Source organism: Periophthalmus magnuspinnatus, chromosome 12, assembly GCF_009829125.3.
Source record: "Periophthalmus magnuspinnatus isolate fPerMag1 chromosome 12, fPerMag1.2.pri, whole genome shotgun sequence".
NCBI lineage: Eukaryota > Metazoa > Chordata > Actinopteri > Gobiiformes > Gobiidae > Periophthalmus > Periophthalmus magnuspinnatus.
In genome coordinates this window covers 14,201,847-14,220,689 of record NC_047137.1, presented here as the reverse complement: position 1 = coordinate 14,220,689, position 18,843 = coordinate 14,201,847, and the positions used below count along the sequence as shown (strand labels likewise).

Genomic DNA, 18,843 nt, shown 5'->3' with positions numbered 1-18,843 from the left:
TTGTGTTTTGTGTGACAAAAACCCACTCAAACACAGGTAAATGCTATTTCAAAAAGCTAGATACCTGCCACAACCATGTAAAGCTACACCCTGTAACTTTCCTGGCAGAGGTTCCGCCACCTGCTTGCACGGAAATGCTTGAAATGTCCCTCTATAAGGCATTAATCTTATCTATTGCAATGGAAACTAATATAATAGGCGCCACTAGGCCACATTACAGGTCAGATTTGTGGAGCGGCGATAAATACTCCTGTAACTGAGTAGACGTGAGGTAAATAAGATTAATAACATACTGTGGAACATTACAGACAAAGCAACAAGATCTCTGTTGGTGGACATCTGGCAAAAAAGTTACATAGTGCAGCTTTATCCATGTTGTCTACGTCCGTCAAAATTATTCTGGAGTTTATGTTTTCGCTTATCAAACTTATCAGTATTCGCTCCGGTGACTTGAATTCCCGATCTGAGTTGCTATGACTACGTTTGATAAATCTTCCGAATTCAAATAATCCCAACCGAGTTTTCAAAAGTCCGAGTCCGCGTCCATAAGCTCCGCCTCCATCAGATTTGTCCTGGAGTTGATGGGACCAGCCCAACGCCCTCCCGGTGCTCTGGACACGGGGGCGGACCTCTCCCCCTTCTCCCCTCTCTCCCTCCTCTGCTCCATCCTCCTTCCGTAGCCTCCCTGGAAACACGGTCCAATCCCTAAATCTTCCGCTCGCTCATTTACAGGGAGGTGATCCGACATTAGGCTGCAGTTATACGAAGGGGGGCTTTTGTAGCAGGACGGATACGGATATGGTTCTTCGCAAGCCATAGGATGAGATACTGGGACGTCCTGGTACGATCCTGGAAGAACGTTTTCCTCAAGCTGCTGCTGCTGTTGTCTGAGATTTGCCACTAGACTCGGGTGGTTGGGCAGTTTGGGCAGACGAGGGACGGAGCTGCGCCCGAATTCTCGCTGCGGGTGCGGGACTTTCTCCTCCGTCTCCTCGGTCGGACGCACTTCCTTCTTTCTCCTCTTCTTCTTCTTCTTCCTCTTGATCATTTCCGGAGAGATTTCAGCTTCCACCATCCACAGGCGGCTCCTTTCTTCTGGAGGAGGTACTGCAGGGAAGAGTAAAATGTGTGAGTGATCAATAGAAAAATAAAGGTTGCAGGTGGAATTTAAAGGTAAAAATTGCAATTTAAATGTCCTGTATTACACAAAATTGACTCTTGTGAACTTTAAACCATGTTAAAATGTTTTTATCTCCTCAAAAACAGACCTGGAGTTGTGTTTTGTTTCATTTACACATGTCTGAGTAACCCTTTCTTATTAGTCTGTCTATTTCTAAGCTCAAAATGCTCTGTTCCACCTTGTGATGTCATGAAGTGTTAGTTTTCAAGTTAACAGCTCCTTTTTACCTTTAGTTCAGTAGAGATTGGCAATTCCAGGTCTGAAATCATCCAAATGATTCTAGTGAAGCTGTATGGAGTTTAAAAACACAGTAGAGCACTTCCTGTATTACCACTTGATGACATCACAAGGTGGAACAGAGTGTGTTCAGTTTGAGAGAAGCCTAAATTTGCAGGTTTTGTGTGTTAAACATGTGTAAACGAAACAAAAACAGAACTCCAGGTCTGTTTGTGATGAGGAAACATTATAACATAGATCAGAAAACAGTGTAATATGGGCCCTTTAATTTGCTGATAAACTAATACAAGACTCCAATGCATTTAAGACTGCAATTCTTTAGATAATAGAATCCTCTGAAAATAACAATATAGTCTGTCTTTTTGTATTTAAAAGTCTTATACCTCTGCAAACATGTTCAGAATTTGAGTTATTTACAATGTGAACTCCTTAATCTAACCGCGCGTGTATTACTTGTCAGAAAAATCTCAGTCTGACCAAAACGGTGCAGCCCTTGTTTTTGATCAAACCATAAACTGTATAAAGAAGTGTCACTGTTATTAATGTTCATATCTTGAGCTACAGATATAATAAAGTAAAGTTCGGGATGATCTTTGAAACAGGGATCAAATATCTGTAAACATGTTGTGAAGCAAAGTCAAGACTGGAGTGCAAAAAATGTTAAATTAACTTTAAACTACTATATTGTTTCACAGTTTCATACAATGTGCAAATAGATGATGATTATGATATTTTGTGTTTAGCTCAGAGTTGACACCTTTTTTGTTGTTCTTGTAACCGTTTATGTGTTATTAATGTAACTATACTATATCAGAACTAGTAAAAGACTTAATATTAAATAAACTGCTACTGTTTTGTATCGAAAACTATTAATTCCTGCTATTTCTATTACTAATCCAGCCAGATGCAGAAAATAAAAGTAGCAGTAGCTAAATCTGGTACAAATCATCTTTTCTTTTGTAAGATTAATTAATTTGTACATGGTCCCTCACAAATAAAGAATAAAGAAAGTTAGAAAGAAAGAAAGAAAGAAAGAAAGAAAGACAATAATTTAGGTTAACAAAAAAGTAAAGGTTGTTTCTGCTCTTACCTGGGGTCCCGGTGGGGGTGACTGAGATATCCTGTGGCAGAATAGCGCCCCTTCTGGCCACCATCTTAGTCACATGTTGAGCCCAGGCAGATGACATGTCATTGGATGGCTCGTTTATGTCAAAATTTATACCAGCTAAAAAAACAACAATGGGACTAATTAGACCAATAGAAGTTAAAAAGATCAAACTGCTTTACAAAGGAAACACATGCCCTCTAGTGGTGCAAAGAGGCAGCCACGCTCTATTAATGTAACGAGTCCAAAGGCAAAGCTCCCGATTTACTGGTCAAATCTACGTTTCTACTCGCTCCTATGGTCATGAGCTTTGGTTAAAGACCGAAAGGACAAGATGGCGGACACAAGCGGTTAAATGAGTTAAAAAACGAAGCTGCCAATCTGCGCCATCGGTCCCCTCATCCACCATCCATCATTCAGACACACGTACACAACACTTTTATACTAGATAATGTGAGTGATGTGTCTTGCCTATGGACACAACGACAGAACTTGAGCCACTGTCGCCCCAAAATATTGTGAATAATATAATTTAACAATAATCGGTTGTATTTTCAAGCATCGACCGAGAAACACCCAAGGACACATTAAAATATAACAATAAAACACATGGATAATGACTGAGATGTCCAGTAGGTTAATAATACAGCTCCCACACATGAATGCTGCAGTTGCGTTCTTGGGCAAGACACTTAAAAACCCTTTAAGAATAGAAAGGCGTTACGTAAATGTGCGACTCACCGACAGGGCAGTCATGTGACACAGTGTGCATACTGAAGGACAGCTCTTTCTCTGGGTTCTGGTGCAGTTCCTTCCTCATGGCGAAGGCTTTGGCGATCATCTTACTCTTCTTAATACGCTTCGGCTCATTGTCACTTCTGCCAATTATCCTGGAAAAAACAAACAAATAGATACTGAGATGTTAACACTGCATTTAAATTAAAATCAGACCTCACCTCGTCCAGTCCTAAAACAACATTATCTCAAAGTGCAGCTCTTCACAAGTTTAAATCATCTCTGAACCAACTCAGAAAATCAGTCCAAACTCTTGATAATTACGAAAATCAACATATATATTCTGAATACAAGTGTTTTTTTGTAGTGTGGGTTGAACCGTTCAGTTTATTCAGATTATAACCACAATTACTTATTATCATTTAGTTATTATTTCAGCAGTAGTACAAGCGTAGTCAGCTTCATATTGGATCTATCAAACGTTTCCATGGCTTTATAGACTTGAGGAGATAATTATCGATCTCAGAACTGAAAAGCAACTCAGTTTGGTTCGTTATTTTTAAGTCAGACCTATTATGCTTGTGTGTGATCTATAAACGATGACACCTGTGGATCATTATGTTATAATTTGCATTTGCATTTTTATTTTAAATCACAATATTCATCTAAAGCAACTTAATAAAAGAAACAAGTCCGGTGATTTCCATGTTAGAAAACTGCTGCCCAATGGATAGCTGCACATTACACTGGCGAGTAGTGGATTAAAAAAAAAATTTGTACGCTGCCGAATCGTACGTCTATCACTGATTAAGAAAATAAAATTGAAGAACTGAAGAATTGAAGAGAAGTAAGTATGTCGCAGTGTGCGTATAACGGTGGTGGTGAAAACAGAAATTGATCGGCAAAATGGTGTCATGAAAATAAGCGATTTAATATTACACAAACATATATTGCACGAATCACTCCAGAAACAACTTAAATGAGAAGGAAACAACTATAACATGGACAAAAGCTCTGAAAAGTCCATTTTGCAGAATAGGTCTGCTTTAAGGCAAGTTTCCTTTGGAGTTTACATTGTTTACATTAGAAACAAGAACCAAAACAGCAGCATTTTCCAGATATTTTCTCCTGATAGCAAGAAATTATCAATAAACGTTGAGCACATACTGCTGTTATCAATCATAATCAATTCATGTGGTCCATTATTTTCAGTAGTAGTAGTGTAATACTGACTTGAACCATGTGCGTTTCCAGATGAGGATGGTGGCTTTGGTCCAGACCCAGGTGCTCATGGCGATGCCGGTCCCAAACATGGAGAACAGGTTGATCTTCTCCACCATCAGACTGGGACGGTTCTTTATGGTGCACTCTGGGATCGGCTTGTTGGTCTGGGACGCTATGGTCACATTCGCCTCACACCTGCATTCAAAAGTAAATAAAGGTGTCAGCGTGTGTTATCAAACTGCTCTGTCTATCTGTTCATGAGTTTCAGAGTGAGGAAAAATCGAGATGTCATCGTTGTCATAGTAATTAACCGTTCTAAACTAAATACTATAATATACGAATGTTCTCACTTTTGAAAGCTTCAGAGCATTTTCAGACAGCACGAAATCCGGGTCTATTTCAAACCTATAAACACTTTAAGACAGAAACTGGTTCACCCAAAGGACAAAACCCCAAGCCACAAATAAAGCAATGTGGGCCACTCCATTCAGTGCAGTGCATTATATTGGAGAAACAAAAGAATGTACAAACACCGTCGTAAGAGCAGCTCAGGGCCCCAATCTGCTGTTCATCTCCATCTCAAAGCCACTAACCACACCTTTGAACATGGTGAAGTACAGATTTTATAAAGGAAATGGGTCAAAAGGGGAGTTAAAGAAGCTATTTTTGTAAGGAAAGACAGAAATGGGGGTTTAGACATAATTTATCTCCTATTTATAATTCCATCCTCAGACCTAAATCTAAACAAGGACAAAAATAGTGCTAGTCAGTATGTTAACAGGTGTGAGAGCATCCACTACAGGCGTGAACGATTATGCAAAATATGACTCAGACACAGTTCACAGCCAACAAACAGAAACTGTAAACAAACAGTGTTAGCTTCTGTGTTGTTAGCTTCTCCCTTCAGATAGATATAAGGCAGTGTCCAGCAGTAATCTGACCAGAACTGAAGAAGCGGCTTGGATGAGCAGCTAAACGTGTTCACTCTAAAACTTTTGTCCCGTAACAAAAGCGGATTCTCTTTTGCAATGGATCAGATCTGGACGATTGAAGGATTACACAGACAACTTTTGAAAGGTCTAAAAGCAGTGTTTCTCAATTTGTGATACATCAGCTTCTTCTGGTGGTACTCAAGGTCATGTGGTGTTCTAATATTTCCTTAATTTCCACTTTTTGGTCCTCTTTGGGGTAGTTTCTTGATTGTAACTACTATAGCAGTGGTGAAGTCCAATTTTAGACCTTGTTTAGCTCTAGTTAGATAGGGTGGTGCCGTTCTTAAGTGCTACTTGGTGTCAAAATAGCGCATATAAACAGCAAGCTAACGCCATCAGAAGCAGATTCGAATTATTGGTCAGTAAAAAAAAGGACTGATAACTTACAGCACATAGTCTCTGAAGCTCCTCTCCCATTCAGCCTGGTTGAAGAAGTCATAAAAATGGCACCCGAATGTGATGAAGACAAAACCGAAAGCAAGAAATCCAAATATACCTGTTGTGTGATCATTACAATAAAGAAAAAAACAAGCATTAGAATACATATTTACTGTCATTTCCAAACTATTATGCAATAAATTATACAAAATGGAGCAACAGAAGCGCTGGACGTACCAAGTCTCAGCATCGTCTCATTGATTTTACTGGCTGCTTTTTCACTTAACAACCCCGGATGATTACTCTTGATGGAGAATAGCGTCATTACACCTATAAAAGAAAAATAACCATTTAAAACGCAATGCAAAAAAGAATTCTGCATAGTATAGTAGCTGAAATAACGTTGTATATTGTATTTGTGACCTCACCCCGAATGAGGAAGTAACCACCAACCACCAGGACCACTCCGATCGGCGCCAAAACAAAACCCGCCCTGTATTTGTAGTTTTTGTATCCGACAAAACAGATTCCGCTCACTGAATCTCCATCCACCTGCAGGAAAGAAATCAGCAAATCACTGTAATGCTTTCACTCTATCTTGCAGCTAACAAAGCACCAAATATGTCATGAATCGCTTAGAACTTCACCCAAACTAATGTTAGAAATTTATGGGATGAATCCAACCTATTGCCATTGATATTTCAGTCCCAAATGAAAAAAAATGGATGCAAACAGGGCCAGGTGATGCGGCAAATACAATCTTAAACAAATATATATGGCTGTCAATATTAAAACGTAAACAAGACAGACTTTTAATCAGTAAAAACTCTGCTCCAAACCACATGTCTTTATTGACAAAGGACTGGTTGTGTAAAATAACCCAAGCTGGTCATTAAAAAGGGGCTATAACACTAACACATAATGTATTTAGATCTCTAGCTTTTGTTGGCTTGAATGCTATATTCGTTGAAATTATGTGGTGGGAGGAGCATGGAGAGCGCTGCCGAGTGAGCTTCCTGGTTACGTAAGGTTTTGCATTGAGAATCTGCATTGTTTTATATATCTAACCACAAGGAAGGTTCAAATAGTGCCCAAGAGAGACCGCACAATCACTCAAACATGCACAAAAGATTCAGAAAACCACTTCAGGCATGTTTTTGATGAGGGAACCCCATTATAACATGGTAGAAAGCTCAAAAGGGTTGATTTATCATAATACGCCCTCTTCAGTTGCGTTAAAACTGTATCTACTGTGCATCTGATCCGTACCTCGGCGATAGCGAGGATGGCCACAGTGAGGACGAACGGGATGGACCACGTGACCATGTGGAAGTAGGAGGTCCTCCCGGAGAGCGGCTGGTGCGTGGTGCCCAGAGCCTTAAAGGACATGTGCCAGGCGTAGGTCAGCATCACAAACCAGATGACTCCAGACATCAGTGAGTAGTACACGATTATGAAGATGGTCACACAGGATAACGTCTCTGAAGAGCTGTGAGGAGATAAAACTCAGCATTTTCAATATAATTCTTCATTTGATGCTGATTAGCTTTAAAATGAGATTAAATAGATACTAGATAATAGATAAACACCAACATGGGGAAATAAAGTGTCAATCAGCAAACAAACATGTGTCAGAAAACTATTTGAAAATGTATACAAAAACATTTAAAAAGTGAATTAAATAGATCCTTTATTGATCCCAAGGGACCGTCATCAGAAATTTGGGGGCCTGGGACAAAAATATTCACTTGGGCCCCCCTTTAATATAAATTAATAGGAAGAGGGTCCAATTCTGGGCCCCTAAGTACAATAGACCCCTTTGTCTCCTCCGGTCGACTCCCCTCGGACTCATTCTAACAGACCACTGCAGACCGGTAACACCATTATGTACTGCTGTGTTAACTTACGAGGGCTCTCCAAGTCTCATGGTGTTGTCACTTTTGCAAACGATCTCTTCTCGAGCTCCGTCTAAGAACTGAGCGAGCCAGCCGATACTACCCACGAAGAAGCAGGCGTTTATGTAGAAGAGGATCACCGCAGGGTAACGGTTTGAGTTCTTCCAGTCGGCAAGAAACGTGGCCTGAAAAAACAAGAACTCTTTTCATCACTGTGAATATGTAAAACTATAATCTAGAGCCTGTATTGTTTAAGATCAGTTCTTTTTATTTAATCTGTGTAATCCCTCAGTCGTCCAGGTCTGAGCCATAGCCGCTTCTTCAGTTCTGGTCAGTGGTTCTGGTCTGGTGGTCACTGCCTTATATCTGTCTGAAAGGAGGAGCTAACTACATTGAAACTGAAAAACACCTGTAATCTGACCAAGCGAAACGTCTTCACTCTTACAACTTTTTGTCCAGTCGACAGATTTTATGTTTTCTTTCACTTCTTTTTGTTTTTAGTGAGACAAAATAAAGTCAAAATCAATCAAAATTTGCACGACTTAGGGTGATCGGTGTAGACAACCCAAAATTCAAGCCTTTGTCTCGAACCCAGTCCAAGTTGTCACAAAAATATTATCCAGGACAACTAGTAGAGATTGGTTAATAGACAGATACAGCAACATATCTGAAAACAGGCTGTAGGTCTGAAACATAGACTGTATAAATAAATAGACGCTAACCTGCTAGCCGTTCCAAATAGGAAGTGATTATGCGCGTGCTTCCTTCTGCATCTATTTCGGCTCCAATTCACTTGAAAAATTGTCTCCTCTTCCTCTCTAACTCATCATTTTGGTCTTAAAATGTTCATATTAACCCGCTCTACATGATCCTGGGGTTTTTGTTTCACTATCTGCCGGTAATTCAAGATATCAAGCGCCTTTACCTGAATTTGCTCTCACTAGCCTTAGCAACAAGTTTGATTGACTGCGTTGCTAAGTGCCCGCTCCATGCTAAACCAGTCGTATGGGCAGGAAGGGGCATTACCGTCAACAACTTCGCTCCAGATTGGCTATGATATACGAAGTTGGAGAACCAAATATGGAACTCGACTCCAAATTCGACGCTAAAACTGCTCCCGCCTCGATGAGCTTCATTTGACTGGAGCTGAACGCTGTAGTTGACGTCACACTCACTTAGTCCACTTCTTTATACGGTTTATGGAGCAGCGTACTTCTTGCGTAGCCTCTAATGATCAGATTATATGATGATGATAATGAGGTGAGATGTGTTTTAGCCTCACCAGAGTGAAAAAGGTGCAGAGGAGAGTGACAGTCCCAAAGTAAGCGATGTATCTGTGCATGTCACTGTGCTCGTCCTCGGTGAAAAGGGGGTTATCACACTGGATCCCACAGCCCTCCACGTCTTTGTACCAACTCGACTGGATGTCTGTCTTCACCAGAGGAGCCTCGCACTGGCCGGACGTGTTAAACTTCAGCTTCTGCACCTCGTTCTGCGAAGAAAACAAAACAAACAGCAAAACGGTGAGACAAATTATTATTATCACTCACCGTTAATTGTGTTTTTACTGTCTTAAAACATTCAGAGCATCCTAATTATTCACCACGATGAGTTTATAAGAGCTTTTCACAACTTTCAGAGACCAGAGCAGATTTTTGCCATTTCAGCAAAGCCAACAACTAGCATGCTAACAGTGCATTTTCTTATCATCTCACAACAAAACACACAGTCTTAGCTTTGACCTATACATCTGTACTGGGGCGAAACTAATTTTCCTCAAATATGGTAAAAATTGCTCAAATCTGGTAAAAATTAAGTATTCGTTTTAATTTTTATAAACAATAACTTGCATGATTTGTCATATGCCCTGATCCAAACCCATTCATAGTAAACAAAATGAACAAAATGAACAAAAAGTAAAAGAAATATCCTTAAATCAGACGTATAGTGCTTGTGTCTGCTGTATAGTTATAATCTATGACGCAATATTCATCTAAAACGACTTAATAAAAGAAACAAAGCCACTGACTTCCACGTTAGAAAACTGCGGTGTCCAATCAGACCTGACGTCGCCGTAAACGTCATCACAACAAAACGCCGCACGCTATCGACTCCTTCTATTGACAGCCGCACATCACACTAGCAAGCAGATGATTTTTTGCTTTTATTTGTACCAAAATGACCCCGCCACTATGCCAAATCCTGTGCATATCACCGATTAAAAAATAAAACTGAACAAAGTGCGTACATCACAGTGGGCGTGTACAGGTGGCAGTGGAAACGGTGGTTGATCGGCAAAATGGCGTCTTGAAAATAAGCGATTAAAGATTACTCAAACATGATTCACTCCAGATACAACTTCAGAGACTCAATGAGAAGGAAACAACTATAACATGGTTTAAAACTCTGAAAAGATTATGCAGAATAGGTCTGATTTAAAGTTGCATTATTTAACTTTTTGGAGGGTCAGACACCTGTTTACCCGCACAGTGTCTCTATCTTACATTTATTACACTATTCGTTGCTTTTAGGCCAAAATCTATCATGGAACTATGAATGTAAAACAGCCTTATTGCTAATCGTGGCATATTTACAGAACTGTTAACCACACTTTTATTCTTTTTTTCGCCATAAAAATCATGTTAGAGGAAGTATCAGTGTGTACTTTTACCTTTTTCCACACAACTACCTCTATTTTACACCTCTATCCATCCTTATTTTTCCTTTGACGCACCAAATAACCGTCAGGAAGAATCCCGGCGGCTCCTGCGCTCTGATTGGTCGTCTTCGAGGGTTGACATAAGCACATTACCATAATAACAGTAACATATTTAAAGAGCCACATGCCTCTGCTTTGAGACGCCGTTTGAGTTTACATGATAGTGCGATTGGTTGCGGGGTTACGGTAATGGAAAGTCTGAAACCGTGAGTCTTTCGGCGACGATAGCATCCGACGCTAAAGGGTTAAAATGCTCTGGTCTCTGAATAAATACAGTCATTATTTTTCCTATTAAAACATTATTATTCCTATTAAAACATGTAGGCTGTAGGTTGTCTCTGCACAGATCTGACGTGTAATTTTACTTCTTCACAATTCAGCAGCAAAGCAATAACATCTCCATGGAGACAGCCCCTCCACCAGAGCTGTTACAGAGTGCAGCTTTAATCATTCACACACAATAACAGTTGATCTTACAGAGCAGCCCGTGGGGAACTTGTCGCAGGTGAGGAAGTTGGGCCATCCTCTGTCCCGGTCCACGATGCTGCAGGGCGCCCTAGTGGCAGCACACAGGCTCTGTCCCGGCAGCTCCACTTTCCCGTTCTCACATTTGGGCATGTACACGGCGCACAACAGCGGCTGGATCACGGACCAGCACCGAGGCGCGTTCCTCAGACCTGCGGGCAACAAAAAAATATGGTTTGTAGTGAATCCTAAGCAAATTTCCTCCTCCTTCTCAACTTTTTACACATTTTGAGGACCAGGTTTACTAGATATCATCACGCTGCAACATAAAATTAAAATAGTACACAGATCCATATAGTACCTGCTCATGTGTACCTGAAAAACTCAACTATATTTCTGCTTACTGTGAAAGTACTAATGAGGTATTGAGAAGTATGGACATGCTACATAAAGGCGTAAGTGTTAAAATAGACTAATATATGTCACAACAGCAGGCATATGGACCTAAAAATAAATAAATAAATAAAAAGGTTACAAAAGTCGTCTTATTTACACTTTGACTCAGAAATATCTGCGTCGCGTGGCCAATATAACAGACTGCATCATATGTTATAATTATTAATCGTCATATGCCAAAAATGTCTTGATATAAATTGTATTATTATTTTTAATTTTTGGGGTTTTTTTTCTTCTTTTTTTCTATGTATTTAACAGCATATGATTCGATTCAGACAGCATCATGCATTATAATTATTGTCATCTCCCAAAAATGTCTTGATATTAATAATATTTTGTATTATTATTATTAATATTATAATATATTTTTTTGTATTTGTATTACTGTTTTTTTCTTGTTTTCTATTATTCGACACCATCATGCATTATATTTATTAATTGTCATCTGCCAAAAATGTCTTGATATTTATTTATGAATTTTTTATTATTATTATTATTATTTTTTTTAATATTTGTATTTTTTTTCTTATTTTCTATTTATTTAACTGCATATGATTCGATTCAGACAGTATCATGCATTATAATTATGAATTGTCATCTGCCAAAAATGCGTTGATATTATTATTATTATTTTTTTTTTTTTTTTTATTTTTTTATTATTTATTTATCTGTTATTATTATGTGGTATTTTTATTTTTTTCTTATTTTCTATTTATTTATCCGAATATGCTTTGATTCAGTTCCGTATGTGACATTTAAAAACAAACTATGGAGGTAGACAAGACTAAATACTAGACAGATAACAGAAACAAACTAATATTATGCGTGTAAAGGTGTGGTCCCCTAACCTCACACCTCCGTCTGCATCCCTTTGTTCTGCTCATCACTCATTTCCTCCACACTTTCACTAAAAGCATCACTTCTTTAACACCCGGAAGTGACACTGCACCAGCTCATTTACTCATTAAGAGTCATTTACACTGGAGTAATGAGCCATTTTAATCCAGTGTAATAGAAATACAGTATACAAACATGAAGTATACATACTTTGAAATCATATAAATATTTACACACACGGGGAAATGTTTAAATTGTGGTTATATTTAGTCCTAATACAGCATCATTATGTTTTTTATGATTTGAGGAATAAAACACTTTGACATTACTGACTATTGATACTTTCAGCTGTTAAAATCTATGTCACTGAAAATATTTTAAAATCAAACTACTTTTCCCAGACACGACTACGACAACAAACTATTAAACTACTACTGCTCTAAATATATATACTTTTGTTTTGAGGGTGGCATACTTTCTTTACATTTTTAGTTTAAACTACTACTACTGCTACTACTACTGCTACTACTACTGCTACTACCACTTCTACCACTACTGCTACTACTACTACTACTACCACTGCTAGTATTACTACTACTACTACTACTACTAGGCTTCTACTACTACTCTTACTACCACTGCTACCACTACTGCTACTGCTACTACTCCTACTAGGCTACTACTATTACTACGACTACTACTGCTGCTGTTACTACTACAACAACAACTACTACTACTATTACTTCTACTACTACTGTTACTCCTACTACTTTTCATTTGTTTATATGTTGCCTTGCTTACTACTACTACTACTACTACTACTACTGCTGCTACTACTACTTCTGCTGCTGCTACAACAACAGCTACTACTGCTACTACTTCTACTACTTTTACTACTACTAGGCTCCTAATACTACCACTACTACTTTTTGATTTGTTCATATGTTTTGCTTTGTCTGGATTGTGATTTGAATGTCTTTCCTATTCTGTAAAGTACTTTGAATGACATGTACTGCTTACAAATATTGCTGTACAAATAAACTTGCCTTGCTTATGACTACTACTACTACTACTACTACTACTACTACTACTACTACTACCATTACAACAATGACTACTACTACTACTACTACTATTACAACAATGACTACTACTTCTACTACTACTAACAACTACTACTGCTACTACAACGACCTCTCCTACTACTACTACTACAACTGCTACTTTCTGATTTGTTCATATGTTTAGTCTGGATTGTGATTTTAATGTATTTTTATTCTTATGTATGTACTGTGTATGTATTGTTCTACATAAATACTACTACTACTACAAGAACAACAACTACTACTACTACTACTACTACCACTACTATCACTCCAGTCTCTTGTCATGCCCTTTATTCCAGTCTTACTCTGGGTATATTATGGGCAGGAGTTTGGTTTTGTTTTATTATATTTATCTCCTCTATACTGTACGTGACCCATTCCGCACGTTTTGTCCCGTTTTCCATCTTCACTCTGCGTCTTTTTCGCTTCATTTTTTTCTACTTTATTCTTACCAGACCACATGGTTAATTTCTCAAACGCCTCTTCTTGTGTGGCTGAGTCTTCTGCCAGGACCAGGGACGTGTGCGTGTACGGCAACGGGGACCCCAGACATGTGTTGTACTTCAGCGCTTCACAAGTTGCACTTTTCTTACATCGATCCTCAAAAAATGGCACGTTTGTGGACAGCACCGCGTCCGAAAAATGAACCAAAAACACCAACACGGAGGTCCAGAGCCAAAGCATCCCACAAAACGAGGCAACAAAGGGGCCCCGGGAAGACATTTTGGAACAGAGCGACGCAACGGTGCTCCACAACAGTGTTCGGCTACAGCGCGGTTTGGACACTTCAGTTAACCCAGAAACAGAAGTAAAACATCATATCCAAACGTAAAACTCTCCACAAGCCTCCAAAAACTCAGCAGTGTGTTTCAGAAATCCTCCAAAAACCTTCCAATCCTCGCTGCTGCTGTGACGCGCGCTGGATGTATCCAAATTCCTTCATTATCCAAATCCAAAACCTTTGTAAACTTCACATCCGCGGCTGAAACGACGTGCCAAGCGACCCAAAAGTGACAAAAAATAGAAATAACTGCGTGGAAGTTGTTTAGAATCATCCAAAAAAAAAGTTGCTTGGTCGCCCTCCCCCACTTTCCTAAAAAAAAAAAAAAAAAAGTTGAAAAAGTCTGGATGCGCGTAATCGGATCCGGGACTTTTACGCACCGCCCCTTCAGACCGGAGCCCCCCTTTTAGCACCAAGCGCGCTCTGCTGTTACACGTAGACGTAAATTGGGATGGAGATAGACTTTTCTGGAGTGGTTGTAATCACTGTCTTTGTTTTTTTTGTTTTAGTAGAGCTCCAGTAGCTGCTCCATGTCTGTGCGTAAAGTTTTGCCCGGGCTGGTGTGGGCATGCTGCGGGGGGAGAGAACCACACAGCCTCCCCTCTTCCCCTTCCCCTTCTTCCCACCCTGCCAGTCCCATCCCCCTCTCGCTTTAAGTGGAAGAATGTGGTTTAAGGCAGACCTACCAAAGAGTTTTCACCTCAAGAAACAACAGAATTTGAAAAAAAAGGAGAGCAAGTGTGGGTGTTTATAATGTACTTGTGGTGGTCATCCGGGTATATATAGAGCTTTTTGTTAGAAAGTAGTTATATAAACTCTAATTAGACTTATCCAGTGGTGGAAGAAAGACTCAAGTAAAGGTATAACATGAAAAAATCCACAAAGTATTAAAGTACCTGTTTAAAAATGTACTTAAAGAGTAAAAAGTAAGTATTTCACACAGAGTTTGAGGTCAAATAAAGCTTCAAATGTTGTGATTTTGATACATAGTTGTGCTGAATTTTGTCTAACAGAAGGCAAGGCACAATTTGTACACAAAGTCATTCAAAGTGCTTTACAGAATAAGAAGGACATTAAAATCACACAAATCAAAACAAATAATCATCATAAAATTAACATTAAAACAAAAGACTGCAGAATAAAAAACAGAAACAACTGAATTGTATTTTTTTTCTAGCTGTTTTTATTTGTATATTTTTGTTTTGCTCAAATTATGAGCTGGTCTCAGACAGTAATAAAAAATACTTTTACTTTTCAGTCCAGTTAAAAAATGTAGCAGTGTAGAAAGTACAGATACTGCTCTCAAATGTAGTAAAGTCAAAGTAAAAAGTATACGCTGTAAAAGGTGCTTAAGTAAAGTACAGATACCAAAAAATTATCCTTAAGTACAGTACTTTCCTGCTTTTTACTTATTCTTCACTTCTCAAACTGGATTAGGCCTATTAACTCTTTGTATTTTACAGTTTACACAGGGAACGATCAACTCTATTTCTTATTTTACTGCATCACCTGCAAAAATACAACATCTCCAATATGAAATAAACACACGTTTTCTTACAGTGGGAACAGTATATGAAAACTACATTTGGTATAAAACTACAGAATGGATCTATAATAACACAGCTTTAAATAATAATAAATAATAATAATTTGAGGACCAATTAAAAGAGAAAAAAAACATATAAGTAGTTAAGCCTTAAGTCTTCTCCGCTGTGTCTGGACGTCCCAGCCCAAACACATCAGAGACTCATCCACACTCAACATCTTTAAAAAAGCTCTGAAAAATCACCTGTTCCAAACTTCACATAACTGCATCTCCATTTTATCTGTGTTTTGTCTTGAACTGTGTGAAAAGTGCTGTACAAGTGTTATGTATTATTATTATTATTATTATTATTATTATTATTATTATTATTATTATTATTATTATTATTATTTATTTTAGTAGTATTATTGTTATTTTTTTCTTTGTATTATTATTATTATTATTATTATTATTATTATTATTATTATTATTATTATTATGTATTTATTTATTTATTTATTTATTTATTTATTTATTTATTTATTTATTTATTTATTTATTTATTTATTTATTTATTTATTTTTATTTTTATTTTTATTTTTATTTTTATTTTTATTTTTATTATTATTATTATATGGGGTAAAAAACAGAGGGTTTGTATTTTTACCAAATAGCATTTTTCGTATGATTTATAATTCACTCAAAGACAAGGATAAACACAGACAAATCTCTTCTTCAGGGTCAGTAAATGTTTGACTTAAACCTCGAGCTGGTGACGGTGGAGCTGTTTTCTTCAGCTCCGTCCTCTGTACGAGCAGGTTTAGGACTTTAAGAGTTTGTGATTTAATATTAAGTTAAATCCAGACACAAGTGAACACAGGTTATGTCACTGTGAGGTTTACACAAGTCCAGGGACGCACACACCACACACCACAGAATAACACACACACAGAGAGAAAGGAGGAAAGGAGGGGAGAGAGAGAGTGAAGAGAGAGAGAGGAGAGAGAGAGAGAGGGGGAGAGAAGGAGAGAGAGATACAGAGAGAAAAGAGAGCGGGAGAGAGAAGAGAGGGCGAGGAGGAGAGAAAGAGAGCAAAGAGGGGGGAAGAGGGAGAGAAGGAGGGAGAGATACAGAGGAGAGGCAAGAGAGGGAGAGAAGGAGAGAAGGAAAGAGAGATACAGAGAGAAAAGAGATCAGGAGAGAGAAGAGAGGGCGAGGAGGAGAGAAAGAGAGCGAAGAGGGGGGAAGAGGGAGAGATACAGAGGAGAGGCAAGAGAGGGAGAGAAGAAAAGAGATAGGGAGAGAGAGGTAGGGAGTGAAGAAGAGAGAGAGGAAGAAAGAAAGAGAGAAGGAGAGTGAGGGGAGAAAAAGAGAGAGAGTAGAGGGAGAGAGAGAGGGAGAGAGAAGGAAAGAGAGGAAGGAAGGGAGAGAGAAACAGAGAGAGAGAGAAAGCAGTGAGTCAGAGGCAGGGCTCAGGACCACACACAGAGAAACAGGGAACACCACAAATCCCTCTCTCTCCTCTACATTTTTATCCTTCTCCACCTCTTTTCTCTCTCATCACTCCTTTCTCTCTTACTCTGTGTCCCCTCTCTCCATGTCTCTCTTTCTTTCCTCTCAGTTCTTCTCTTTCTTTTCCTCTGAACAAACAGAAGCAACGTGACAGTTTACAGTTTACAGTTTGTGTGAGCGGATTATGACGACATTTACTACAGATGTAAACAAAATAACTTTATTTGTAAAACCTCAAACCCTTTTTTCTCTAAACCCACATTCAGTGTCTCAAAACCTGCCTCCTTTCCATTTTTGGTGTTTTACCATTGGCCGAGCGCACACACAAAATGAAACATACATTAAACATAACCCATTATTATTATTATTATTACTATTATTATTAATTTATTTTATTTTGTATTATTATTATTTTTATTGAACAATACCATGGCACATATTTCAAACAGAATCACTTTTCCATTACATTATTTGGATATTACACAAAAAACATGTAAAAATGACCCAAGTGCTTTAGTGTAGGGCCTAATTAAATGTAATGAAGTAAAAACTGTGAAGTACTGTACTAAATCCACCGTGATTATAGTGCCTTTTTTAGTCTAAGAGCACAGCGTTCATAGAGCTTCTTTAAAAATGTTCTTTAGACCCAAAACACTTAAAGGAACCATCAAACACTGACCTATTTATACACAGGAGTTTGCAGAGGCTGGGGGCAAAAATGTGTCTTACAGAAACAATTGTGCATGTTTGACTTTTCACTGAGCAAAACAGGAATTTAAGTGTTTGTGTTTACAGCATTTGGCCACCAGAGGGAGACAGCTGCTCACTGTCACCACCAGATTATTCAGGAGCTGTAGAGCAAATAGTGAAGTGTCTGACCCACATGCACAACAGCAGTTTGACCAATAAAAACTGACCAATAAAATGTGAAATATTCAGTTTAATTTCAATAATTTTGATCTCCTGACCAATACTACTTAAAGAATAAATATTATGCATTATTTGTAGTGTTGTATTTGTGTTGGCATTTCATGATTTGAAACTTAAAATAATGTCTAATAAAGAAAAAAAAGCAACATCATTTCACAGAGTTATTGCCGTAAATGCTGTGAATGAACATGAACAGAGAAAAGTGTAGAATACTGCTCCTTCTGCTTGTTTTCTTCCTGTTTCATTTATCCTCAGTCCAGATTCGTTTCCCAGCCTGGTCCAGTCCTTTGTTTGCTGCCTCCCTGTTTTCCCCGTACCTGACGTTTGTTATTAATCAGGGGTGTAGCCTTTATGTTCTCCCTGTGCTCAGTTTAAGTTGCTGGACTGTTGTTTGTTCATTTGTTCTTTTGTTCTTTTCATTTGTTCATCTAGAAGACACGCAGGCTCTGTATTGTTAATAAATCTGATGTGTTCACCGAGACAACGAGTTCTTGTGTGGCACGTGAGTCCAGTGTTCACCTGCGTCACAGGTTTAGTCCTGGTTTAGGCCTAGCTTAATCCTGCTTTAGTCCTGGTTTAGTCCTGGTTTAGTCCTGGTTTAGTCCTGGTTTAATCCATGTTTCATCCATGTTTCGTCCATGTGTCGTTCTGGTTTCATCCATGTTAAGTCCTTGTTTCAGTCCTGGTTTAGTCCTGCTTCAGTCCATGTTCAGTCCATGTTCAGTCCTGGTTTAGTCCTGGTTCCATCCATATTTCAGTCCTGGTT

The 18,843-nt window shown here is 38.5% G+C and overlaps 1 protein-coding gene across 1 annotated transcript; it reads right to left on the bottom strand.

Annotated features, from left to right (window-relative positions):
* Nucleotides 1–160: 160 nt before the first annotated feature.
* On the bottom strand, nt 161–14,422 carry smo (smoothened, frizzled class receptor). The gene is made up of 12 exons (XM_033976300.2): nt 13,782–14,422; nt 10,943–11,142; nt 9,029–9,238; nt 7,759–7,931; nt 7,121–7,340; nt 6,280–6,403; nt 6,089–6,181; nt 5,861–5,969; nt 4,491–4,676; nt 3,264–3,412; nt 2,508–2,642; nt 161–1,107 (listed from the first exon to the last, which is right to left on the bottom strand). Exons 1-12 carry the CDS (start codon nt 14,050–14,052, stop codon nt 524–526), a joined length of 2,454 nt encoding a protein of 817 aa, XP_033832191.1. The 5' UTR covers nt 14,053–14,422; the 3' UTR covers nt 161–523.
* Nucleotides 14,423–18,843: the final 4,421 nt, after the last annotated feature.